This window comes from Myxine glutinosa, chromosome 9 (assembly GCF_964187855.1).
Source record: "Myxine glutinosa chromosome 9, kmMyxGlut1.1, whole genome shotgun sequence".
In the NCBI taxonomy this organism is placed as follows: Eukaryota; Metazoa; Chordata; class Myxini; order Myxiniformes; family Myxinidae; genus Myxine; species Myxine glutinosa.
Window position 1 is genome coordinate 99,369,989 of NC_136269.1, and position 26,315 is coordinate 99,396,303.

Below are 26,315 nucleotides of genomic sequence, written 5' to 3' on the forward strand. Positions count from 1 at the left end.
AATTGAACAAATCAATCACAACGTGAGAGTCGGGAAATATAACGTAGCGAACTACGCCTTACTTATACACCGCACAAAATATGCAATTAAGTCATCTATATATCTATCTATAATTCCAGTAATCTCTGTGTGTGTGTGTGTGTGTGTGTGTGTATGTGTATGTGTATGTGTATGTGTATGTGTATGTATGTATGTATGTATGTATGTGTATGTGTGTATGTGTATGTGTGTATGTGTATGTATGTATATATGTATATATGTATATATGTATATATTAAAGCGCGGCGTTACGCGCGCTGCTTGTGAGCAAGGAGGAAGCGGACAAGCGGTAACATATAAACGCCTTTATTCAAGACTACACTGTAACACTGTACCGCTCCGGGCTGGGCGCCCGGTGTCTCTCATGAGGCCACGCCTACCCCTCGGACGTGGCCACCGCCCACTTGGTGCGTGGAATGATGTCACCACGCCAGTGGGCTTTTGTGTCCGCCACACGCGCCCCCCCCAGAATTCCCGCGCACCTGGAGGGCCAGTTTGCGGGGCAGACGAATGACCCGGCCGAAGCGCCCCCTGGCGATCGGCGGCGTCCGGGGTGCAGGGATGCCAGGTGGGATGCCCCTGGCTGCTCCTGGGATGGGTGCAGGACCGGGGGGCGGCGTGGCGGCGGGGCTGGGCGGTGCCGGGGGTCCGCCCGCAGGAGGGCGGCCCCGACGTGGGGGTCGGGCCACTGGCGGTGGATGGTCCACATCGAGGTGGGCCGGCTTGAGGCGGTCTACCGAAACCCGGTCAGGAGTACCGCCGATGTCCAGGGTGAAGTGCTTCGCCCCGGTCTCCAGCACGCGGAAAGGCCCGTCGTACGGGGGCCGCAGTGGTGTCCGATGGGCATCGTGGCGGACGAAGACGTACTCCGCCGTGCGAAGCTCCGGGGCGACGTGCGTCGGTGGGTGCCCGTGGCATGCCGTTGGCACCGGGGCGAACCTCTGGGCGGTCTCTTGCAGAGCGGAGCGCTGCTGTGCCGCGGACCATGGTGCCGTGGAGTCGGGGAGGAACTCGCCCGGCACCCGCAGCGGTTGCCCGAAGACCAACTCCGCCGCGGATGCGCGCAGGTCCTCCTTGGGCGCCGTCCGGAGGCCCAGCAGGACCCAGGGGAGCCTGTCGACCCAGCCGCCGTCGCGGAGGGTGGCCCGGAGCGCGGCCTTCAATGAGCGGTGAAATCGCTCACACAGGCCGTTAGCCTGGGGGTGGTAGGCCGTGGTTCGGTGCAGCCGGACCCCGAGCCCCTGCGCAACCGCCCCCCAGAGCTCCGAGGTGAACTGGGGGCCGCGGTCGGATGAGATGTCTGAGGGGGCGCCGAACCTGGCGACCCAGGTGGCGATGAAAGCCTGCGCGACATCGGCCGCCGTTGTCGACGCCAAGGGCACGGCCTCCGGCCACCGGGTGGTGCGGTCCACCATGGTGAGGACGTGGGTGAAACCCCGCGAGGGGGGCAGAGGTCCCACCAGGTCCACGTGGACGTGGTCAAACCGGCGTTCCGGCACCGTGAACGGGGCCAACGGGGCCTGGGTGTGCCGGTGCACCTTGGCGCGCTGGCACGCGAGGCATGTACTGGCCCAGCCGCGGACGGCCTTCCGGAGGCCATGCCAGACGAACTTGTCGGCGATCAGCCTTTGGGAGGCCCTCGCGCCCGGGTGGGACAGGCCGTGGATGGCGTCAAACACCTGGCGCTGCCAGCCCGCGGGCACAATGGGGCGAGGACGCCCGAGGGAGACGTCGCACAAGAGGGCCGCGCCCGCGCCGTCGAACGGCACCTCGGTGACGCGGAGGCCCGTGACGGCGGTCCGCAAGGCCTGGACGTCGGGGTCAGCGGCCTGGTCCGCTGCCATCCGGGCATAGTCGATGCCGAGGTGGACTGCGTGGGCGACGGCCCGGGAAAGGCAATCCGCCACCGGGTTGTCCTTCCCCGCGACGTGCTGGATGTCCGTCGTGTACTCGGACACGGCCGAGAGGTGACGCTGCTGCCGGGCCGACCACGGCTCGGTGACCTTGCCCATCGCGAAGATCAGCGGCTTGTGGTCGACGAAGGCAGTGAACGCCCGGCCCTCGAGCAGATGGCGGAAGTGCCTGACCGCCAAGTGAAGTCCGAGCAACTCGCGGTCGAAGGTACTGTAACGGCGTTCGGGCGGGCGAAGCTGCCGGCTAAAGAACGCCAGCGGTTGCCAAGCTCCACGCACCCATTGCTCGTGCACCGCGCCCACCGCGTAGTCCGAGGCATCGGTGGTGAGGGCGATCGGTGCATCGGGCGCCGGGTGCGCGAGCATGGTGGCGTTAGCCAAGGCGAGCTTCGCGCCCGTGAACGCCGTGTGCATCTGCTCGGTCCAGGTAACGTCGCCTTTGCCCGGCTTACCTCGGAGAGCTTCGTGCAGGGGGCGCAGGAGCTGGGCGATACGGGGCAGGAACCGATGGTAAAAGTTCACCATGCCCAGGAACTCCTGCAGCCCTCTGATCGTGCGGGGGCGCGGAAACCCCTTCACCGCCTCCACCTTGGCCGGCAGGGGGACGGCTCCGTGCCTGGTGACACGGTGCCCCAGAAAATCGATTGTGGCGGCGCCGAACCGGCACTTTGCGGGGTTCACAATCAGGCCATGCTGGCCCAGGCGTTCGAAGAGCGTGCGGAGGTGGCGTAGGTGCTCTTCGTGGGACGCGCTGGCGACGAGGATATCGTCCAGGTAGACGTAGACAAAATCCAAGTCGCGCAGGACGCTGTCCATCAGTCGCTGGAACGCCTGAGCCGCATTCTTCAGACCGAAGGGCATGCGCAGGAACTCGAAGAGTCCGAATGGCGTGATGACCGCCGTCTTCGGGACGTCCTCCGGCCTGACGGGGACCTGATGGTAGCCGCGTATGAGGTCCACCTTCGAGAAGAAGGACCTGCCCGCCAAACGGGCGGAAAAGTCCTGAATGTGGGGGACGGGGTAGCGGTCGGGAGTCGTGGCGTCATTGAGACGGCGATAGTCCTCGCACGGTCGCCATCCCCCGCCGGGCTTCGGCACGATGTGCAGCGGCGACGCCCAAGCGCTCTCTGAGCGCCGAACGATGCCGAGTCGCTCCAGGGTAGCGAACTCCGCTTTTGCCACCGCCAGCTTCGTCGGCTCGAGGCGGCGTGCCCGGGCGTAGACCGGTGGCCCGACGGTGGGGATGTGATGGGCCACCCCGTGCTTGACGGCCCCCGCCGAGAAGGTGGGCCGCGTGAGGGCCGGGAAACCGGCGAGGAGGCGGGTGAATGCGTCCGCTGCCGGAAGCGTACAGACCAACGTGGCCGGAACCGAATCGTTCGGCAAGCCGCTTGGCAAGCCGCTCGTTGAGCTGGGCAACGCACATGCGAGCGAGCTGAACGTCTCGGCCTGGACAAGCCGTCTGCGCTTGACGTCGACCAGGAGCCCATTAGCGCACAGGAAGTCCGCGCCAAGCAGTGCCATGGGCACGTCGGCGGTGACGAACGTCCATCGGAAAACCTGCCCTCCAAACCGCAGAGAGAGGCAGCGTTTTCCGTACGTACGGATGGGCGTCCCGTTCGCGGCAAGCAGCGCGGGGCCCCCACCCGCGGCGTGCTTGTCTGACATGCCGGCGGGAATGACACTCACCTGTGCTCCCGTGTCGCACAGGTAACGGCGCCCGGAGAAGGTGTCCGTTATGAACAGCAGGCTGCTCGAACGGCCGGCGCTCATCGCCACAATTGAGCGCCGGCCCGGGCGTTTCCCGACCCGTTGAAGGAGCACGGCGGATGACACCGCCGAGCTTCGTGGCCGAACTTGGCGTGGAACCAGCACCAGGTGGTGGAGCTGGAGGAGCGCGGCTGGCTCCACCAGGCCGGTGGAGTCGACGGGTTTCCCCGCGGTGGCGGTTTTCGCCGCGGCGGTGGGCGGGGCGTGGCGGCGTTCACGAGGTGCGTATCAGCATGCTGCTGAACCACAGCGTGCTGTAGAAGATGATGCTGTGGAACATCAGCGTGCTGTAGAAGATGATGCTGTGGAACATCAGCGTGCTGTAGAAGATGATGCTGTGGAACATCAGCGTGCTGTAGAAGATGATGCTGTGGAACAGCAGCGTCGAAGGCCGTGACGGCCACGCCAACGCTCGCCCGCGTGTCCGAAGCGGCGAAGTACTTGTCCGCCTCGGCCGCCAATGCTCGGGGTTCCGTTAGCCCGGTCCCGGCCAACGCGAGGCGAACCTGCGCTGGAAGTTGGCGACGGAAAAGCGCCCGGAATAGCGAACCGGGGGCTTCGTCGCCCAACAGTGACAGCATATGGTCCATTCGGACCGACGGGCGCGTCTCACCGAGCTCGGGGAGATCCAGGAGGCGGTCGGCCCGTGCGTCGTCCGTGAGTCTGAACGTGGCTAGGAGTAGCCGCTTGAGTGCCTCGTACTTGTGGCCGTCCGGTGGGTGGCGAAGGACGGACACAACTCGAGCGGCCGTGCCGGGCCCGAGGGAGGCGACGACGTGGCAGTAGCGCGTGTCATCGCCGGTGAGGTGCCGAAGCTGAAATTGGGCTTCGGCCTGGACGAACCAGACTTCGGCCTGAGCCTCCCAAAATTCCGGAAGTTTGACGAAGGCGGCCATGGCGATGGCGTCGCGTGTGGAAGGATCGCTCCGGCAGATCCAACGTCGAGGGTCACCAATAAAGCGCGGCGTTACGCGCGCTGCTTGTAAGCAAGGAGGAAGCGGACAAGCGGTAACATATAAACGCCTTTATTCAAGACTACACTGTAACACTGTACCGCTCCGGGCTGGGCGCCCGGTGTCTCTCATGAGGCCACGCCTACCCCTCGGACGTGGCCACCGCCCACTTGGTGCGTGGAATGATGTCACCACGCCAGTGGGCTTTTGTGTCCGCCACAATATGTGTATATGTGTATATGTGTATGTGTATGTGTATGTGTATGTGTGTATGTGTGTATGTGTGTATGTGTGTATGTGTGTATGTGTGTATGTGTGTTTGTATGTTTGTCTGTGACCGCTGTTTCTCGACAACCACGGGTCCGATATACTTGAAACTTGCCAGGTATATTGCTGGGGACCTGAGGATGTGCCTTTTCAAGGTTTCATATTAATCGGACAAGTAGTTACCGAGCTATGGCGATTTCTTTACCAAACTCCGCAAGCCGTTCGCTTTGGACCAAACCATTTCATGTAAATAGAGGGGGGGGATTGTCACCGTACTCGCAAGCCGTTCGCTTTGGACCAAACCATTTCATGTAAATAGAGGGGGGGGGATTGTCACCGTACTCGCAAGCCGTTCGCTTTGGCTTTGCGAATGGACCAAATCATTTCATGTAAATAGAGGGGGGGGGATATAATTTTACATATATATATAGTACGGGCATGCCCTAGTCTATCTATATTCTATAATGCCAGTAATCTCTGTGTGTCTGTCTGTGACCGCTGTTTCTCGACAACCACGGGTCCGATATACTTGAAACTTGCCAGGTATATTGCTGGGGACCCGAGGATGTGCCTTTTCAAGGTTTCATATTAATCGGACAAGTAGTTAGCGAGCTATGTCCAAAAAACGATTCAACCAATCAGAGAGCAGCGAGCTATCACGTGTGCCGAACGTGGCGAACAGACTCTGCCTCGGACGGCACATTTGAGAGCGTATTCATTTATTTCACGTTGGCAAACTATGTTGGCGTTAAACTATGTTTTAAAACTAATTAAAACTAATTTGCGATTCTTTCGCTTTCCTGCGCGTTTGTGCACGCTATGGCGATTTCTTTACCAAACTCCGCAAGCTGTTCGCTTTGGACCAAACCATTTCATGTAAATAGAGGGGGGGGATTGTCACCGTACTCGCAAGCCGTTCGCTTTGGACCAAACCATTTCATGTAAATAGAGGGGGGGGATTGTCACCGTACTCGCAAGCCGTTCGCTTTGGACCAAACCATTTCATGTAAATAGAGGGGGGGGGATATAATTTTAGATATATATATAGTACGGGCATGCCCTAGTATATAAAACACAGTTTGTATGTGTGTGTGTGCGTGTGCGTGTGTGCGTGCGTGTGTGTGTGTGTGTGTGTGTGCGTGTGTGTGTGTGTAATGTTACCGATAGACTCCGAAACGGAGAGGCTCACGTGCTTGATATTTGGCATAGACATGGCCATTGAGCCTGGGACGAACATGGCTGAGACCATATTTGACGAGATCCATATTTACCTCAGCGCATTTCAGCGAAGTACCCGCTAATCTCAGCCAGTGCGAGCAGCTCGCTGATTCGCTCAGAGCGATCACGTGATGTTCCATCCCGGCACACGTCACACGTAATTCAGGGCGAAAAGCCATTGCGTTTTTCACCTTTATGCGACCGTGTTTTGTGTCGATTTTGTGCGATATGAATTAAATTTTAATTCATATTTCGTGTTTACGAATTCGAGTACGAAGGATTTCCCCTTTCGATTTCGAATACGAATCGAATACGAGCTTGAGTCGAGAGGGCGCATGTCCGGGTTGGGAATGTACGGGTCTCCCCTCCCCCACCCGGCAATGCCGGGTACTTCTGCTAGGATCACGTGATGTTCCAACTTTGCCCCCATAATCTCACAGTTATGCGTTCGCACGTAATTCAGTTTTTCCACATTTCAGCGAGGAACATTGCCATTCACACCACATAGGTTTTTTTTCACTTTCATCTGATATTTGTGATTTATTTCAAACAAACTGTATTTCCCATCTACACGGCCATGTATTCCTATTAACGTTATGTAAAGTACATAAATTGTGTGGATTACATCATTTCTGGATGTGATCAATTGCCAGTAACCATCTATATCCCTCCCCTCCCCTTCCCTCCTCCCCCTCCCTTTCCCCCCGCCCCCTACCCTTCCCCCTCCCTTCCCCCTCCACCCTACCCCCTCCCCTTCCCCCTTCCCCTCCCCCTTCCTTTCCCCCATGCCCCTCCCTTTCCCCCCTACCCCTTCCTTTCTGCCCTACCCCTTCCCCATCCCCCTCCCCTCCCCCTCCCTTTCCCCCATGCTCCTCCCTTCCCCCCCTACCCCTTCCTTTCTGTCCTACCCCTTCCCCACCCCCCCTCCCCCTCCCCCTCCACCTCCCCACCCCCCTCGCCCTCCCCCCTCCCCCCACCCTCCCACTACTCTCCCCCTCCCATCCCTCCCCCTCCCCCCTCTCCTCCCCTCCCCACTCTCCCTCTCCCTCCCCCCCACCCTCCCACTCCTCTCCCCCTCCCATCCCTCCCCCTCCCCCCTCTCCTCCCCTCCCCCCTCTCCTCCCCTCCCCCCTCCCCTCCCCCTCCCACTCTCCTCCCCTCCCCCCCTCTCCTCCCCTCCCCCCCCGTTCCCCTCCTCCCCTCCTCATCCCCCCTCCCCTCTCCTCCCCTCCCCTTCCCTCCTCCCACTCCCTCCCGCTCCCCCTCCCTTTCCCCCCTCCCCCTCCCTTCTCCCTCCACCCTACCCTCTCCCCTTCCCCCCTCCCCTTTCCCCTCTCCCCCTCCCCTCCCCCTCCCTTTCCCCCATGCCCCTCCCTTTCCCCCCTACCCCTTCCTTTCTGCCATAGCCCTTCCCCATCCCCCTCCCTTTCCCCCATGCTCCTCCCTTTCCCCCCTACCCCTTCCTTTCTGTCCTACCCCTTCCCCACCCCCCCTCCCCCCTCCCCCTCCACCTCCCCACCCCCCTCGCCATCCCCCTCCCCCTCCTCCATCCCCCCATCCTCCCACTACTCTCCCCCTCCCATCCCCCCCTCCCCCCTCTCCTCCCCTCCCCGCTCCCCCTCTCCCTCCCCCCCACCCTCCCACTCCTCTCCCCCTCCCCCCGCCCTCCCACTCCTCTCCCCCTCCCCCCGCCCTCCCACTCCTCTCCCCATCCCTCCCCCTCCCCCCTCTCCTCCCCTCCCCCCTCCCCTCCCCCTCCCCCTCCCCTCTCCCCCCCTCTCCTCCCCTCCCCCCCTCTCCTCCCCTCCCCCCCCGTTCCCCTCCCCATCCCCCCTCCCCTCTCCTCCCCTCCCCCCTCCCTCCTCCCCCTCCCTCCCGCTCCCCCTCCCTTTCCCCCCTCCCCTTCCCCCTCCCTTCTCCCTCCACCCTACCCTCTCCCCTTCCCCCCTCCCCTTTCCCCTCCTCTCCCCCTCCCCTCCCCATCCCTTTCCCCCATGCCCCTCCCTTTCCCCCCTACCCCTTCCTATCTGCCATAGCCCTTCCCCATCCCCCTCCCTTTCCCCCATGCTCCTCCCTTTCCCCCTACCCCTTCCTTTCTGTCCTACCCCTTCCCCACCCCCCTCCCCATCTCCTCCCCTCCCCCTCTCCCTCCCCTACCCCCTCCCCTCCCCCTCCCCCTCGCCCTCCACCCACCCTCCACCTCGCCCTCCACCTCCCCCTCCACCTCCCCCACCCCCTCACCCTCCCCCTCCTCCCATCCCTCCCCCTCCCCCCTCTCCTTTCCTCCCCTCTCCTCTCCTCTCCTCCCCCCTCTCCTCCCCTCCCCCCGTTCCCCCGCCCCTCCCCCTCTCCTCCCCTCCCTCCCGCTCCCCCTCCCTTTCCCCCCTCCCCCTCCCCCTACCCTTCCCACTCCCTTCTCCCTCCACCCTACCCTCTCCCCTTCCCCACTCCCCTTTCCCCTCCTCTCCCCCTCCCCTCCCCTCCCCCTCTCTTTCCCCCATGCCCCTCCATTTCCCCCCTACCCCTTCCTTTCCGCCCTACCCCTTCCCCATCCCCCTCCAACCTCCCCTCCCCCTCCCTTTCCCCCATGCTCCTCCCTTTCCCCCCTACCCCTTCCTTTCTGCCCTCCCCTCCCCCCCCCTCCCCCTCCTCCCCTCCCCTTCCCCTCCTCCCCTCCCCTTCCCCCTTCCCTCCCCTCCCCCGCCCGGCAATGCCGGGTACTTCTGCTAGTACAGGATAAAATTACAGATTTTAAATCTAAATACAAACCCATTCAAATACATTTTATGAACGAACGCAATAATACATTATATCACCCACAGGGACGAGGGCATCTCGATACCAAGTCACGGTGCATATTCTAGGCAAGTTTTTATTTTATTTTAACGTTTTAATATTACTGTTTAATCTGTTGGATGGAGACTGGGTTGCAGGGAAAAGGTAGGGGGAAGAAACGAGGAATTTTAATTTCATGCACAGCATTTCCTTCCGGATTGTTATTTCGTCCAGTTTGTAGATACCGTAAAATGGGGTGAATAGGGACACAAACTGAAAGAAAGTTCGGAAACTTTTTTCGCTGAAAATTGATAACCATACTGATTTGTTGATATTTGGGTTGAACGTGTTCTCTTGTTTTTTTAAAAAGCAACTTATAGTCCCTATTAACCCCATATATGGGTTAAATAGGAATAAATAGGATTTTTATGGCTGTCCCTATTCACCCCGTTTTACGGGTGAATAGGGACAGTCACTAATAAAAATTTAAAAAAATCAAGAAACAATCCTGAGTTTCCAACGTATTGCTAAATTGATAGCTCAGATGGATGCACATAATATGCACCCATAATATAAACCACGGTGCCAATGAAAAAAAATATGGGATAAAAAGTTTCTCCAAACTGTCTCTATTTCTTGATTATTACTCCCGCCAGGGAGCAATGCATTCACTCGTGTCCGTGTGTGTGTGTGTGTTCGTGTGTTTGTGAACAAGATATCTGGAAAAGTTCTGAACGGATTTGGATGAAAATTGGTGGGATGATTGCCCTTGGGATAAGGAAGAATTGATTAGTTTTTGGTGAAGCTCAGGATATTATTCCGGATCCAGGAATTTTTTGGGGAAAGATTTTTTTCTGTTTTACTGCATTAAAGCTTTTATTCTTATTCTTAAATATTTTTTATTCTATTCTGAAATCTCTGACACACCTTCAACAGCTCTCCCTACCTCTTCCACCTCTTCCACATCTTACCCTACCCCTCCTCCCCCCTGTTCTGTATCTGATGCTCCCCCTTCCTCTTCATTAACGGTATGGACCTCAAACATCCGGGGCCTTCGTTCAAACTTAACTCATCTCTCCATACAGGTTGCTTCTGTCAAACCAGACGTGATCTGCTTAACAGAAACTTTCCTCCTTTATGATGTCTCTGATTCCATAGTATCTCTCTCGGGCTACTCCCTCCTCCGGTATGATAGACCTGAGCCTCGTCCTGGAGGCGGGGTTGCTATCTTTATCAAAAACTCTCTTCCTCACTCGCCCTGCACTGCACTCTCTCCACCTCACCCCCAGGAATACCTCTGGCTACGGCTTCCCCTTCGCTCCCACCTCTTGTTCATATGTGTGTTGTACCGTCCACCAAACAGTGATGACTCCATCTACATCTCGCTGTCTGATGATATGGACCAACTTCTATCTACTCATCCCAACTCTCTCTTCCTCATATGTGGTGATTTCAACTGTCATCATGCCAGTTGGCTGGGTGTGGGTACCTCTCTCAGCAAAGGACTTCTGCGACTCACTGGGACTGACACAATCTGTCAATTTCCCGACCCGGATCTCAGTCAACGGAACATCTTCTCTTCTGGACTTGGTTATGACTAACTTCCCTGAAAATGTCTGCTGCTCTTCTTCTGCTCCGATCGGATCATCTGATCATGTCCTTGTTAAAGTGGACATCTCTCTGACCATCCTCAGGGAGCCTGCTCAGCGTCGACGAGTCTGGCATTTCACTCAGGCCAACTGGCATGGTCTTCAAGCAGCCATCAATCATCTGGACTGGTCTCCCATCTCTACCACCTCTGACATCAACTCATCCTGGGAATTCTTCCAAAGTAAATTGCTCTCTCTCATGCACAGATTTATCCCATCTCGTCTTCAGTTGTCATACCCTTCCTCCCGTCCATGGTACACGGAATCTTGTGGTGAGGCTGTTGCCCAGAAACAACTTGCCTTCGTCTCCTGGAAAGCAAATCCAACGGAAGGAAATCTCATTTCCTTTCACAAAGCCCGAAACAAGTGTGTGTCCACCCTCAGGAGAGCCAGGAAACAATATCTCTCCGTTCTCAAGACCGAACTCTCTTATCTGTCTCCCTCTTCCAAATCCTGGGTGGCGTCTGGTCAAATCCGTTTCTGGTGTTTGTTCCCCCTCCATCCCCTCCCTTACCTCAAACCGCTACACAGCTGACTCCGCACGTGGAAAAGCTGAATGCCTCAACTCTGTGTTTACCTCTAAATCTTGTGTCCCAAACCCATCCCTCTCTGTACCCACCATACCCAGTCGTACCCTGCTGCTCCTGGACTCCGTGTCCTTTCCTCCTGACAAGGTGGAAAAGTTTCTGTCAACCCTCGACTCTGATTCTGCAACTGGACCCGACGGCATCAGCCCACGGGTCCTAAAATCCTGCTCTGCTGCTCTATCTCACCCTCTCTCTGTTCTCTTCACCCTCTCTTTTGCTCAAGGTCAACTGCCATCTGCTTGGAAATCAGCCAACATCACCGCTTTGCATAAAAAGGTGCAAAAACAGATCCTAGCAACTACAGACCAATCAGCCTTCCTCCCAATTATCAGCAAAGTCATGGAATCCATCATTGCTTCGGATATGAAATCTTTCCTCTTCTCCAATGGCTTGATCTCTGATCATCAATTTGGTTTCAGACCAGGTCACTCTACTCTGGACATGCTGCTTCTGCTGTCTCAACAATGGATGGAGGTCCCTCAATGCCAAACAGGAAATTAGAGCTGTCTCCCTCGACATATCACGTGCCTTCGACACGGTCTGGCACCCGCTCTGCTCACCAAACTCTCCTCCTTTGGTATCCATGGAAATCTCCACGCATGGCTGGCGGACTTCCTCTCTAGTCGTCGTCAACGTGTGGCCTGAATGGGTTTCTCTCATCTCCTCTTCCTGTTCAGGCTGGAGTTCCCCAAGGCAGTGTTCTGGGCCCCGTGCTTTTTCTGGTCTTCATCAATGATTCTCTCTGACTCTCTCGAAAATCCTCTCTATCTCTTTGCTGATGACTCCACTCTCTGCCGCTCCATTCCTCTTCCCTCAGATCGGCAGTCTGCTGCCTCCTCACTCTCTGAAGACCTGGACAAAATCACGGACTGGTCAAACAAGTGGAACATGTCTTTCAATCCTGACAAATCTCACACTCTTACTATGTCTCTCCGAAAAGATCGACTGGACAACCCTCCCATCTACTTTCTCAACAATCCTCTCCAAGAAGTTCTGTCGCTCAAGATTTTGGGTCTCACTATCTGCCATGATCTTTCGTGGGAAAACCACATTTCCAAGCTGGCCTCCAAAGCCAGTCGCCGACTGGGCATCCTCCGTCGTGCGAAGTCCTTCCTCGGCACACCTGAGCTCCTCACCACATACAAGGCTTTCATCCGCAGCTCAATGGAATACTGTTCTCCCCTATGGGCCGGTGCTCCTGCCTCACACCTAGCTCGGCTTCACGCTGTTGAAACCAAAGCTTTCAGAATTATTGGAATCTCCCGCGATGAAGCTATCTCTGAGGGCCTTTCACTCACTCACCGCAGGCAGGTAGGTGGTCTTTCTGTCTTCTACCGACTCCTCTCCGGCCTTGCACCCCCAGCTCTCTCTGGCTCTGTCCCCCAAATATTCCTACAGGTCGCACAAGATCTGCCAGCAACCCTCTGATGGTTAAACTGCCGAAATCTCGGCTCTCTGCTCACCTTCACTCTTTCATTCCTCTTTTCTCCCGCCTCTGGAACAAACTCCCTCACTCCCTTCAATCCCACTCCTCCCTCCAGGTCTTTAAAACAGCTGTTCACCACCATCTCTTATCTTCCCCCATCCAAAACCTTGATCTTTTCTACCCCCGCTAATTCACCCCAGATCCACCTTGTTTGAAATTCCAACTTCTTTCCTGGAAGTCCTGGCAGTTGTCCATATGTTTTATACCTCTCCCACCGCCCCCTTCCCACGCCCCCCCCCCCCCCCCCCCCCCCCCCCCCCCCCCCACCAAAGCCCTCGCCCTCTCTCAGATCTCTCGATGTCTCCATGTCTCTCGGTCCCTGCTCTCAAATGTTGTGTTTGTGTCCTTCCCCCTCTCTCCCCATCTTGTCTACCGCTCCCTATGTTATATGTTTTATGTGTCGGTTTGTCTTTCTGTGTGATTAATGTTCGCTCTTTCACGAGCCTCGATCTTGTATACAAAAAATAAATAAATAAAAAATGATGTTTTTCTCCTCTAATTCCGAGATATATCAAAATAAATTTCTCTGACAGTTAGGGCCTACTTTCTTTTTCATTTATTGTTTTGGGGAGAGGGGATGTTAAACAAAACGTATTATTCCAACGAAACCCACGGCGGGAGTCTGCGCTCTACTGAGTGGCGTTCTCGTATTTTTTTGGTTTGATTGATTATTGATTATTTTTAAAATTTTGATTATTAAAAAACTTTGCATCTCTATATCTCCGAAGTGCTGAATAGAAAAAATTGAGACATGGCTCATTGTAAAGAACTCTCCATGGGGAATGAAATATGTTAATGATGATGTCATAGGTGCCTCCATTATGACGTCATAATTCGACAAGTACAAAATTTCATCAGATCAAGATGAAATTTATTGAGCATAATCTAGGAATAAATTTGTTTAGAAAACAAATGATGACGTCATCGGTCCCGTGGTTCGGCCGCCATATTTGTCCAAAATGGCCGATAAAAAAGTACATTCCGGCAAGTCCTCGGTCTCTGACCGATTTTTCATCTGTCTGTCTGTCCGTTTGTGAACAAAATAACTCAAAAAGTTGTGAACGGATTTGGACGAAATTTGGCAGAGATGTAGCGGATGTGACAAGGACGAAATGATTAGATTTTGGTGAAGATCCGGATTCGGATCCGGCTACTAGAATTTTTAAAGTGATTCTTCACCATTGGGAGATAGGGCCAAAAACGATACATAGCAGGATATCTCAAAAAGTTGTGGACAGATTTGGACGAAACTTTGTGGACCGGTTGGGTGTCTCACAAGGACGATTCGATTTTGCGATGATCTGAATATGGATTCGGATATGAGAATTATTTAATTTTTCAAGTGATTCTTCACCATTGTGTGATATGGCCAACCAGGCGGAGGTATGCTCTCTACTGAGTGCCGCTCTAGTTACCTCCTGCAAATACTTTATCTTCCACTCCGTCCAATGCTGTTACAAGCTTGTCATGTGGAATGTTTGTGTATCATGTGGAAAAATCAAAAGTTGATAAACACTTTTAGCCTTCCCATTGGTTTTAACATTATGGATAGTCGATTACAGGTTTAGAATTTAGAATCAATTTAGAATTAGAATCAACCAGCAACAGTACCTGCCCTATGGGCGGTGCTTCAATTGGGAGGCCCAAATGAAAAGGCAAAATATCAGAAATTGAAGGCTTTTTTATTTATTTTAAACGATTTATATAAACATCCGTTGAATCATATCACACACAAATCATCAAAATCTAAACAGTACATGGCGACCATTTTGAAAAAAGATTTAATTCTGCAAAACGGAAGCGGCCGCTACACGTCTTTCTGTCGCATGTTTATGTGTGAAGAGGGCGTGCCGAATCTGTAACACGGAAGCGGCCGCTACACCTGTTTCTCAGTCGCTTTGCACATGCTGCCATGTTACTTCGGAGCCGCACGTTTATATAGGAAGAGTTTGTCAAGAGTCGATCTACTCTCTCCTGGTACGTAGAATAAACAGTATTTGTAGAATTTCAACAAAAGCCACATCACTGTTCATATCGGTAAATATTATTCCATCGTGTTTTGAAAAATTGGAAAAAAATAGCCTATTTTACTCCCAGAGGTCCCAGGAATACCCACCCAAAATATCGTTGCGATCGGTTGAGCCGTTTTTGCGGTACCTTTGAACGGACGGACGGACATTTGGTGAATTATAGTAAGACTAGCAGAAGTACCCGGCATTGCCGGGCGGGGGAGGGGAGAGGGAGGGGGAAGGGGAGGGGAATGGCGGGGAGGGGAGGAGAGGGGAGAAGAGGGGGGGGAGGGGAGAAGAGGGGGAGGGGGAGGAGAGGGGGGAGGGGGAGGGGAGGAGAGGGGGGAGGGGGAGAGGAGTGGGAGGGGGGAGGGGGAGAGGAGTGGGAGGGGGGAGGGGGAGTGGGGGGAATGGGAAGGGGAGGGGGGAGGGGAGGGTGGAGGGGGAAGGGGGAGGGGGAGGGGGGAGGGGGAAAAGGGAGGGGAGGGGGAAAATGGAGGGGGAGGGGGAAAATGCAGGGGGAGGGGGAGGGGGAAAAGGGAGGGGGAGGGGAGAAGGGGAGGGGGTAGGGTGGAGGGGGAAGTGAGGGGGAGGGGAGGATGGAGGGGGGAGGGGGAAGGGGAGGGCCAGTCAACAATGACGTTGCAGTTCTCATGGTCGGAGAGCAGCACAACAATCGCGACGTCGTCCTGCATCTTCGCAACAGCACGAAGCGGATTTGGAGACTCACCGATCCTGTGACGCCCTCCAGTACCGGCGTTGCCAGGCGGGGGAAGGGAGACCCGTACATTCCCAACCCGTACATTCGCCCTCTCGACTCAAGCTCACTCGGACAAAAGCCTCGCACAAATTACACCGTGAAGGCCCAATGGCCATGTCTTTGCCACAAATCAAGTACGTGAGCGAGTCGGGCGCACTGAATTGAAAATATATAGAACGCTCATACTCCGTGAAAAGTGAAGCCGCCGTGTCGCCATCTTGGTTAGCACGACTCGACCAACTCGCTTCGCGGATCTCGTTTGTTTTGAACGTGTGAATTACGTGCGAACGCGTAACTGTGAGTTTATGGCGGCAAGGAGCATCACGTGATCACTCTGAGCCAATCAGCGCGCTGCTCTGCCACCTGATCAGATTCCGTGTATAATATTCCTCGCTGAAATGCGCTGAGGTAAATATGAATAAAAAATATGGATCTCGTAAACATGAAAGAAAAAAAAACCTATGTGTTGTGAATGGCAATGTTCCTCGCTGAAATGTGAAAAAACGCAATCGCTTTTCGCTCTGAAATACGTGCGAACGCGTAACTGAGTTTATGGTGGCAAGGAACATCACATGATCGCTCTGAGCGAATCAGTGCGCTGCTCTGCCACCGCCTCAGATTCCGTGTTTAATATTCCACGCTGAAATGCGCTGAGGTAAAAATATGGTAAAAAAATATTATGAAATAATTTTTTTTAGGTCGGCCATGTTCTTCCCAGGCTCAATGGCCATGTCTATGCCAAATATCAAGCACGTGAGCCTCCCCGTTTAGGAGTCTATCGGTAACATTACACACACACACACAAACTGTGTTTTATATATATAGATGATCCAGAATTTCTTAATATCAGAATGAAACCTCAGCTTTTCATGGTAGTTTTAAAAGCATTTATAGATTAGTTTCATTGCTCCTGTAATATTACCTGACAATGGTTTCAAATTGCATTCACTACTTGCGATGATGAACCTCATGTTACAAGGGTTTTTGTGTATTTTTGGGATCCTGTAAATGAATGGTAATTTAAGGTGTTTATGCGGAACAAACTTCTTGCTTTTATGTGATTTATATTGTAACGGCTTTGGGAAACCGTGCACTGTGTGTAATCTATTGTAAATATACCCCCTTTGTGTAATGTAATGATTCGTGTAAATACCTCCATTCGTTGTTGTAAAGGTCAAAGGTCGTCCTTTAGTTAGTCCATCACACACACGTAGAAAACCATAGGACCTTCTCAATAGTTATTTCATTATTCTGTGTTTCAGTTAAGGCCATGTGTCCAATAGTCGATCTTACGTTGCACCAAATCAAATAAGATAGAGCCCCTTTTCCATAGCGTTTGCCTCCATTACCAACTGCATTCGCCTACATCTCCAACAGCATTCGCCACCATTGCCCATGTGCTCCAGCTCGGAGAAGAAGGGCGTGGCCCGCCCATCGTCATCAAGAGGTGGAGCCAAGAAGCCCTTACGACCAACCAGAAATCAGTGGGTATGGCTTGAGAGGGCGTGGCTATATAACCCGTTGCGCAAAGCCCCCACCTGAGAGAGTTCTGAGGAGTCCTGTGGAGAGGTGAGCTGGAGTTTTGAGGGAGGTGCTTGCGCAAGTGGCGGATCTGCTGAGAGAGCTTCGGAGACGCAGGAGAAAGAGAGCGCAGGAGGCGGAGGACGCCTGAGAAAGCTGCCGGTGTGAGGCCGAATACGTCGAGCTGCCGCCCTGCTCGCTTCCAGCCTGGAGCGGACCTGCTTGCCGCGTTTTCCCGCCGCACCTTCCAGCCCTGCCGTTCTGCACAGACCCTTCTCTCCCTCCAGCCAATCCTACCTGCAATTCCCCATTTGTGTGAGTCTGTTTGTTCTGTCCTGTGGGTATAAGTTAAGCTTGTTTTTAAGAATTGCACTGTGTCTTCTTTCCCTGTAAATTACATTTCTTTTCTTCTCTTTGATTTTGGTTTGTGTAAATAATTAATAAATACCTGTTCTCCCTTCACTTTGGTTTCTTTCTCATCCGATCGCTTTAGAGATTTCCCAATTGAGTTCCTGTGGCGCGATTTCGGCCAACGCTTTATGAATCGGGTTAGTCTTTGCTAACGGCTCGAACTTCGGACTGCTAACCCGCTCGGCAAATACCATCTTGTCCGTGGTTTCGAGCGGTACTTGTCTCCCTGTTTTGCGGAGGGATTGGTGAAGGTATTCGGGAGAACACCTTGACCAATAACCCTGATCAATCCCACCTCGCAAAGGAGCGTTACAGGTACCAGGAACGGAGACGGCCAGCTTAACAAGACGAGGGGATTAAACCCCCCTCGGTAAGGGGAGTGCTGTCGTCCGATTCCGAAAAAATATGTTGTATCATGTCTATTGCATCATCGTTACCTATTTTGTCGGTCTTTGAAAGCCCAGCGTATAAGGCCAATTCTTCCAAAAGTGTTTGAATGTGGAATGTTTTGCAAACAAATGCAATATTATTATTTGCTTTGTTGATTGGAACAATAGCATATCGTGTTTGAAGCTGTTTCAAATAATCACGTGTCTCCGGATTGTATAAAATTACCTTCTGATTATCGATTCGAACTTTTCTTTACAAATCAACAACTCTCCTTTTTACATGTTTCTCTACCTCCTCCAACCATAAAGCCATGTGTGTTTTGTACTTTGTGCATACCAATTTATTCTCACATCCATTCCATTAGTCCTGTCATTGTAAGTTCCATTGCTTTATTCCAGGTAATCCTTTTATATTCCCTGTAATTTGGTCCTTTATAAGTAACACACATGCACTCTTGCTGAAAGTAGGCCCTCATAATTTTTTTGAGAATTTGTCTGTACTCGATTAAGTCGTAGCACTTTGGTAAGAGTGTCAGCCACAAGAATGAATTTAAATCAAACAGCTTGATTTGTTCTCAAAATTTTACATTATTGCCATTCTTCAAGTATTTTGCACAAATTCAACCACTGCATTGGTTGTAATCAAATGACCGAAGTAATAATGAAGTTGGTAATAATTTCTCATGACATAATCGCAAAATAGCATAATATCTTGAAGCTGTGGAAGAATCACTGTGGAAGAGAGCAAAATATACAAATAAAGTTGCAATAAATAAGACATAGCTATCTATATTTGAAATGACAATATAAGTTGCAGTCTTGAAAGAAAGTGGAACAAAGTCATTAATCACGATTTGACCAAAACAGTAAATATTAAAATGCAAACCAGCCTTTGTGAAACCTAAAAGGGCCAAAGGGACTTGGCAAAACCTCCAAATCCCAACTAGACCTTGTGAGACCTCCAGGGTGCAACAAGGCTTTATGAAACCTCCTAGGAGAAACTAGGGCCGGTAAAACCTTTCATGCCCAAATAGGCCTGGTGAAACATACCTTGCCGAAATTGGCCCGGTGAAACATCCAGGGCCAAAATACGTATGGTGAAGCATACAAGGCCCACTAGGTTGGGGCAAAAATTTAAAGGCTAAACTCGTGTTTGAAAAGTCTTCATATTCAATAATTGGCAGGGCATGGATATACCAGGATAGGCTTCACAAGGTCTTCTATATCTAAATGGGATTGGCAAAGCCTTTTCAACCAATGAACAAGTGAGGCCTGCACAACAGCAGCTAGGCCCACCCTGGACTGTCCCCACTAAGATTTAGAAGATCCGAGACAGACTCAGTCCGAGTTAAAGATGCTTTTACAAAGCTGGTTATGATTCAGCAACTCCGGTCGATGAGGCTGTTGATGTGCCAGTTGTGCCAATCTTGTCGAATGTCTGACAAATGAGTATCAAAGTCGATGACCTGCAGGTGTGCCCCAGAGCCGAGCAGGGCTAGGGTGATGGGCAGGGCCTCTCGTTCCAATATAACACTAAGGGAAATGAGAGGGTGTGAGAATAAGACATAATTGGTAATCTCATATCAAGAAGGTTGATGATGAAATGAAAAGGCTGTGACAGGATAATGAGATTTAAGTCCTTAAAATGGTATCATTTTAACATTTGGTTCACAATTTTTAGACCTACTGTCAAAATGCTTGAACATTTTAAATAACGAGAGAAAACCATTTCCTTTCAATAAAACACTGGATTACCATCATCGGGACGTTCTCACACCGACTACGAACATAAAGCACAACATGCAATTAGTTTTCAATGATACCCGTAAATGGACAACACATATACTGTATATATATTTTTTTGTATACAACATTGAGGCTCGTGTAAGAGCTAACATTAATCACAAAAAGACAAACTGACACATAAAACATAAGATAAAGGGAGCGGGAGACAAGATGGGGAGAGAGAGGGAAGCACACAAGTACAACATTTGAGAGCAGGGACATCGGGATATCTGTGGGAGGGCTCGGGCTCGGGGGGAGGAGGCACGGGAAGGGGGTAAGGGGGGTGGGAGAGGTATAAAACACGTGGACACTGCTAGGACTTCCAGGAAAGAAGTCGGAATTTCAAAAAAGTGGATCTGGGGTGAATTAACGGGGCTAGAAAAGATCAAGGTTTTGGATGGGGGAAGACAAGAGATGGTGGTGAAATTGACCGCAGAAGATTTGAAATTGACCTGAAATTTTGAAATTGAAAATTTGAAGGTGAAATTGACTGCACAATTGACAGAGAGATTGACTGCAGAAGGAGTCATATATTTATAATGTACATGTGGGAGGGATGGGAAAGTTTGTTTCGGGAAGGCAAGATGTCATTAGTTAATCCTCTTTGTGCTACATACTATAAACTGTCAGATTGGAGTTTTGTCACAAGGAAGGCGTGTGACATCCCATCAATGTGTGACTACTTGGATGCACGTTAAGCCGGATGTCCCGTCTGCTAGCAATAATTGGTGGACTTTAAAGATCCCATTTTAAAGGACTTTAAAGTTCTTTCGACAGTCGGGAAGTCATCACCAGCACCCTGAACAAATTCCACATTGCTACCGCAACATACAGAGGTGCAGATCAGCAGTGCCCCCTCAAAATTAAAGCCGATGCTACCTGCAATTGACTCAGCATTTATCAGAGCTCGTAATCGACTCCCTGCCCAGTAGCTATTCGTACAATACGATGAAATGTCGAAATGAAACCACCTATGAAATGTCGTTTTGTGCATTTCCCTTCAACACTGTATTAAAATACACATTGTTCTTGTTTGACACAAAATATGTTATTTATGAGTTCCCTTCTCAGGAACTTCAATGCAGCAGGAGGCCGTTAAGCCCATCAATGCCTGCACAATGGTTGCCAACATATGGTTTTTGTCCATGTTCTAACATTTTAAAATGATAAGTGTGAAGCACATACCATTTCTAGAAGTCTATGGCATGACGTGGCCGGAGTCAGGTTTGAACTGCCGAGCTCCCAGACTCCAGAGCGGATGCCCTAACCATTATACCACCGGGTTTGGTGTTAAATGCATCTTAACAGAGTCTCATTTTACTTTAGTTTGGGAATTTATGGGGCGGAGCGGGTTTATGTTGCTTCCAAACTTGATAAATGACAGGGGATTATTGGGTTTGGGTTATGAAATCAACGACAGTCACAATGTGAACTTTCAGATCTGCAAGCAAAAAACAATCCTATTTCTGCACTCCCCGGATTTAAATGGTTGCTGGCTCTTGAAAAATAACTCGAGCGAAGTCTATGGCGCGTCATCACAAATCCCCATGCCTCCCACCTAAAGCAAAGTTCCACCAGGAATGACTCAATATCAAATTTTGAGTTCAAATTGTTTTGACCCCAGTGACCCAAAGTCCCCACCCCCTGGGGTATGAACCGACGATTACATCCAAAAATTTGTTACATATTTCATGCGTTCCCCAATGTTGATTGCATATTCAACGTTTCATTAAAACATGTGCCTGTAACTGAATTTTTTGCTACCTGATATTTTGACCCTGCCCCAAGTTTTATTCCAAAGAGTTGCTGCTGTCGTCGCAAAGTAAATAATCGATTCTGCTCGATTAATTATTTACTTTGCTCGATTATTTACTTTGAGGACAAACAAGTCAGGAGACGACGATGGTTCACGAGCGAGCGATATTCAATGAAAAAGGACGGACTGTAACCGAAACAGACCCGGACAGGCCAGGCCCGGAAATGTCAAAACGAAGGTTACTGACCTTGAAATGAGATAGAAAATAATGTATAATCAGTTATGAGGTTAGTTAGCGACACAATACCGAAAATTCGGTGAAAAATGAAATGGGGTAAAAAAAAAAAAAAAAATAATGAAAAATCGAGCTCCGTGGGGCTAGACACATGACATTGGCCTAACCAAATATCGAAACCCCTGTCAGATTCCACCAAACCCCTCGGAGAAGATGTAGCTTGAACTCGATTACCCCCTAAAAAGACATCTTTTTCAGGCGTGGCTCCGCCCACAATGGGCACAATACGCCCACTCTAGGCAGGACACAACTAGATCATGATATCAACCTCCCACCCAAGTTTCATGAAGATCGGATGATATCATCGGGTAGTTATGCTGCGGACAGACAGACACACAGACACATAGACACACACACAGACAGACGCACAGACATGACGAATATAGTGGTCACTTGATAACTCGTGAACCAATTAATGTCCTCATTCGGCTCTTCCTCGAGTGTAAATTCTATCTTACTCACTGGTTCAAGTCCTTGGGCTGCCATCGTGCACCTTGATTCTCGTACACCTTAATAGCAGGTTCCTGTCTGAACATGCTCAACCGCTGGTTCTGCACCTTAGAAGAAAGAAGTTTGGGCATGCAGCGAGGGACCGGGGAGGGTCGAAGAAAACGGATGTTCATTTCATTTATCTGTCTTTGTCTTGGTGCTGAACTGCAGTGCTTAATGGTTTTGAACCAATGACATTATTACATCAATTAGGATTAAAGTCTAAAAACCTTTACCCACAATTCTTTGCAAAAATACAAGAAAATCTGCACTTGTGCCATGACAATACCCATTATTACACCGTAGAAGTACTTTATACGAGTAATGCTCAGACCTAGGTCGTAAGAAACCATATCCGGAATAAAAGGTGCTAGCTTAATAACATGAAACAATCTCAAAAAGCAAGTGACAGCACCTTTCTTTCACGTAAAGCGGAGTTAAGCAATTGGTTCATGCCTGTCCGTCCATCTGTCTTATCAGTTTATAGTCAAGGAACAACTTGTTTAAATTGAATGTTATATTTTGAACGCGAATATGAACACGTTTAGGAAGACAAGTTTGCCATTTTGCAGTACTTTGGCTCTGAATTTGTGCTGATCGCACATGGGCAGAGAGGAGTGACATGATATTGTGACGGTTGTCAGCCCCGGGGAGGATAAGGTGCGTCCACATAGATTACAGCTGGTTATTAAACTCTCTAGTTTCAATCTGTTATCAGATATAAGTGTTGCAATCATTCATAGTTTGTAGGAAACAAAGTACGATAAGTGCTTATCTATTCACATTTCACTTCCTGCCAAGAGATGTTCTTGTGTATAATACAATAGGCACGCATCCTGCGGTAACGTCACAGAATGGAGAGTAAATACTATTGTTTGTCACAACACTTGCAATGTCACAAGTCATTTACCTTACCATGACTAGAGTAGCTGGCTGGATGTTTTCCAATATGCGCTCAGCAATCTTGCAGGCCACAGAGTCAGGGCTGAAACACAAGTAATACTGTCTGATCGTTTTTCTGGACGGATAAAATAAAAAGACAGAGTATACCTCACAGGTGTCTTGTTTTTTAAACCAAGTCGTGCCAACCATCGCTTCGCTGAAAGGTTTAAACGAAAAACGGCAAGTTGCACTTCACCAATATGTTGCATATATCTGTCTGCGAGTCTCAATGAGGATTTAAAATGAAGTGAAAATGCGCAAAAAGAGGATATTTTATAACACGGCGTTGTTGCTGCCGCCGTTATTGTTGGTGTTGTTTGTGTGCTTCTTCCATGTCTGTCATGCTTTATCCTAAAGGGTTCCTGCTGATGTAGATCACACACACACACACACACACACACTTCCCTTTTGAAAATAGATGATCATGGTTCTTTCACTACGATTAATGAAATAATATACCTCGTGTTGGCCTAATGGTTAGGGCGGCGGGCTTGGGATCGATCCTAAGGTCCTGAGCTTGAATCCCGTTCAGCTGTTACATTAATACCAGGTGGGGTTTACTCAGCCTGTCATCCTTCCGAGGTCGGTGAAATGACTACCAGGGTACTGGGTCCTCTCTCAAGGAGGTTCGTGGCAGGATTTGCACTCCCGCCACCGTAACAACACCTCATTCCGTAGCACACACAGTGGCGTGTGTCGGGATGGTGCTGAGTCGTCGTCCAAGGATGCAGCGACGTGCTGATCCAGCGTACGCTCCCATATATATATATATACAGTATATATATATTTAATGAAATAATTTGTTCATACGATGAGCTAATGGCTGCCTCCTGTTAATGCCCTCCAGCAGTGCGCGACATGGATTCATAATGCTTTCAGAATGAGCATCTATGTGGAATGGAGGAATGAATTGTGGGATGTTTACTTCAACTTATCACCTGCTGTCCTTGCGGCTCTCGTTAGCTTGGTAATAGCCTGCGATGCACAGGTCTTTCTCCTTGCACCATGAATCTATCTGCAAAGAGACAATTTTGCACATTTGCACCCATAAAGACACGAGCAATATATAGTATATGTAGCAGAGGAACAACAATCAAGTACATCTCTTGAATTTACAAAGATGTCTCGACTTGATCTGGACTGACTATTCATACAAATGCAGAGTAACAAATGTTTGAATGATTTTTTTTTTGAATTTGTGATGTTTGTCTATCTGTGTTGATATATTTATCACAAGGTGAATCTGGGTTAATAGATGGGAAGTAAGTTTGGCATAGAGACCTCCATTATTGTCTTGTGCCCCTCGCTGCAGCCTTTCAAGAGTACTGGCCATCATCACCTCATGCTTTCTTACACACCCACCTGTGCTCTCGTCAAATCTTTCTGAAGTACGCACACTTCCCTCTGAGCTGTTTAGCCTGGGTTCGAATCTCGGCCCAGCTATAAACTGATATCCTGGTGTTTCGCAGACAGGGTGATACATCAATGTGTGTGCCGTCCCTTAGATGGATGTTAAACTTGGTGTTCCATCTGATAGAATGTATATATGTATGTCACCCCGGTGTTTCATCAATGTGCGTGCCATCCCATAAAGGACGTTTCGTCACCCGGTGTTTCATCAATGTGCGTGCCATCCCATAAAGGACGTTTCATCACCCCGGTGTTTCATCAATGTGCGTGCCATCCCATAAAGGACGTTTCATCACCCCGGTGTTTCATCAATGTGCGTGCCATCCCATAAAGGACGTTTCGTCACCCGGTGTTTCATCAATGTGCGTGCCATCCCATAAAGGACGTTTCGTCACCCCGGTGTTTCATCAATGTGCATGCCATCCCATAAAGGACGTTTCGTCACCCCGGTGTTTCATCAACGTGCGTGCAGTCCCTCGGATGAACGTTCAACTGGGTGCGCCATTTGCCAGAATTAGTTGGTGGACGTTAAAGATCTGCCGGTGTCCTTCGCGAAGAGTAGGAGAGCTATCGCAGGCACGCAGGCCAACTTCCAAATTCTTGCCATAACTTACAGGGAGCGCTGCATCAGTAGCACAGCCAATGATGCAACTCGTAGCCTTGCACTACATACGCGAGAAGAAGAAGAATTTCTAATCACCAGAGCCAGTGCAGCTTCCAACATAGGAGCCAGAGGTAGGGCTGTGTGAAACAGTGGTACAGCATCTATGCACAGTATTCCAGCCTCACGGGTGGCTGTGCGAGGAGCAGTTGCCAGAAGTACACCGTTCACAGCAGAGTGTACGTATCGCGAAGCATGCAGCACCATCTTAACGTAAGCTGGGACAGTGAGTGTCAATGTTGCGTTGTCCTCCATGCTGTCACCCTCCTGAAGAACATGAGATGACAACGGATAAGACATTGTTGATGGAAGTTCCATGAATATACGTCATCATAGGTAATGCCTATTTTACAAGCTGGTGGTGTTACACGTGAGTAAAGGGGATTCAAAAAATAAAATAAACGGGGATAACAAATAAACCACACACTAACACAGTGATGTCCAAACTTGGTTGTACAGTGTATATGACAGCACTGTACCTTTTACGTCACAACTACTCAAGTTTCGTACGGATTTATTACCAGTCACTATGGAAACATTAATGTCAAAATTTAAAGGGCGGGACACATATTCTTAACTGTTCCTTTCCTTTAGTTTATATATAGTCTCCCCTATATAGAGCTTTTTATTCTTCCGTGGGACTTTCAATCGGTCCCCACCCACTGTCATCCTTCATTTAAATTAAACGGCTAAGTACAAGTAAATGAATGTTTTTATGGCATACATCATTTTAAAACTCAGCATACAATCAACTGCTGTAAAACTAGTTTGGTTTCATACCAATGGCCAGGAAGGAAACGGCCGCCCCACACTATTTGAATCGCTTCTCTGCCAACACAAAATGGTTGCTGCGACTTGCCGTAGTGAGGTTTTCGGTTGTTGTTGTTGTTGTTGTTGCTTTTGGTGTATTGAAAATTTGTCACCCATTACATGTTTTGTAAAGCATTTATTTGCTCGTATAATTGACGTTTGTCATTGAGACATTTTTTCCTTATTCTTTCTAACGCTTTCTTGTGAATATTAAAGTATTGCGTTGATATACTTGTGTGGTGCTGTGTATATCCGGGAGCGTTTTCTCTCGTACATAAAATTGTTGTTTTAATGAATATTTATTTTCAAAATGGTACATTATTATTAAAGTATGTTCTCTGTCAACGGATTTTTCATATTCACTGTTATTTAATAATGATTCAGAGGCAAATACCTTCGCTTCAGACTAGAGATGCTTCA

The 26,315-nt window shown here is 50.4% G+C and overlaps 1 protein-coding gene across 1 annotated transcript; it reads right to left on the reverse strand.

Annotated features, from left to right (window-relative positions):
• Positions 1-18,120: 18,120 nt before the first annotated feature.
• Positions 18,121-25,948, reverse strand: EMC8 (ER membrane protein complex subunit 8). The gene is made up of 6 exons (XM_068128760.2): positions 25,866-25,948; positions 25,125-25,352; positions 23,953-24,029; positions 22,988-23,057; positions 22,046-22,140; positions 18,121-19,280 (listed from the first exon to the last, which is right to left on the reverse strand). Exons 2-6 carry the CDS (start codon positions 25,338-25,340, stop codon positions 19,127-19,129), a joined length of 612 nt encoding a protein of 203 aa, XP_067984861.1. The 5' UTR covers positions 25,341-25,352; positions 25,866-25,948; the 3' UTR covers positions 18,121-19,126.
• Positions 25,949-26,315: the final 367 nt, after the last annotated feature.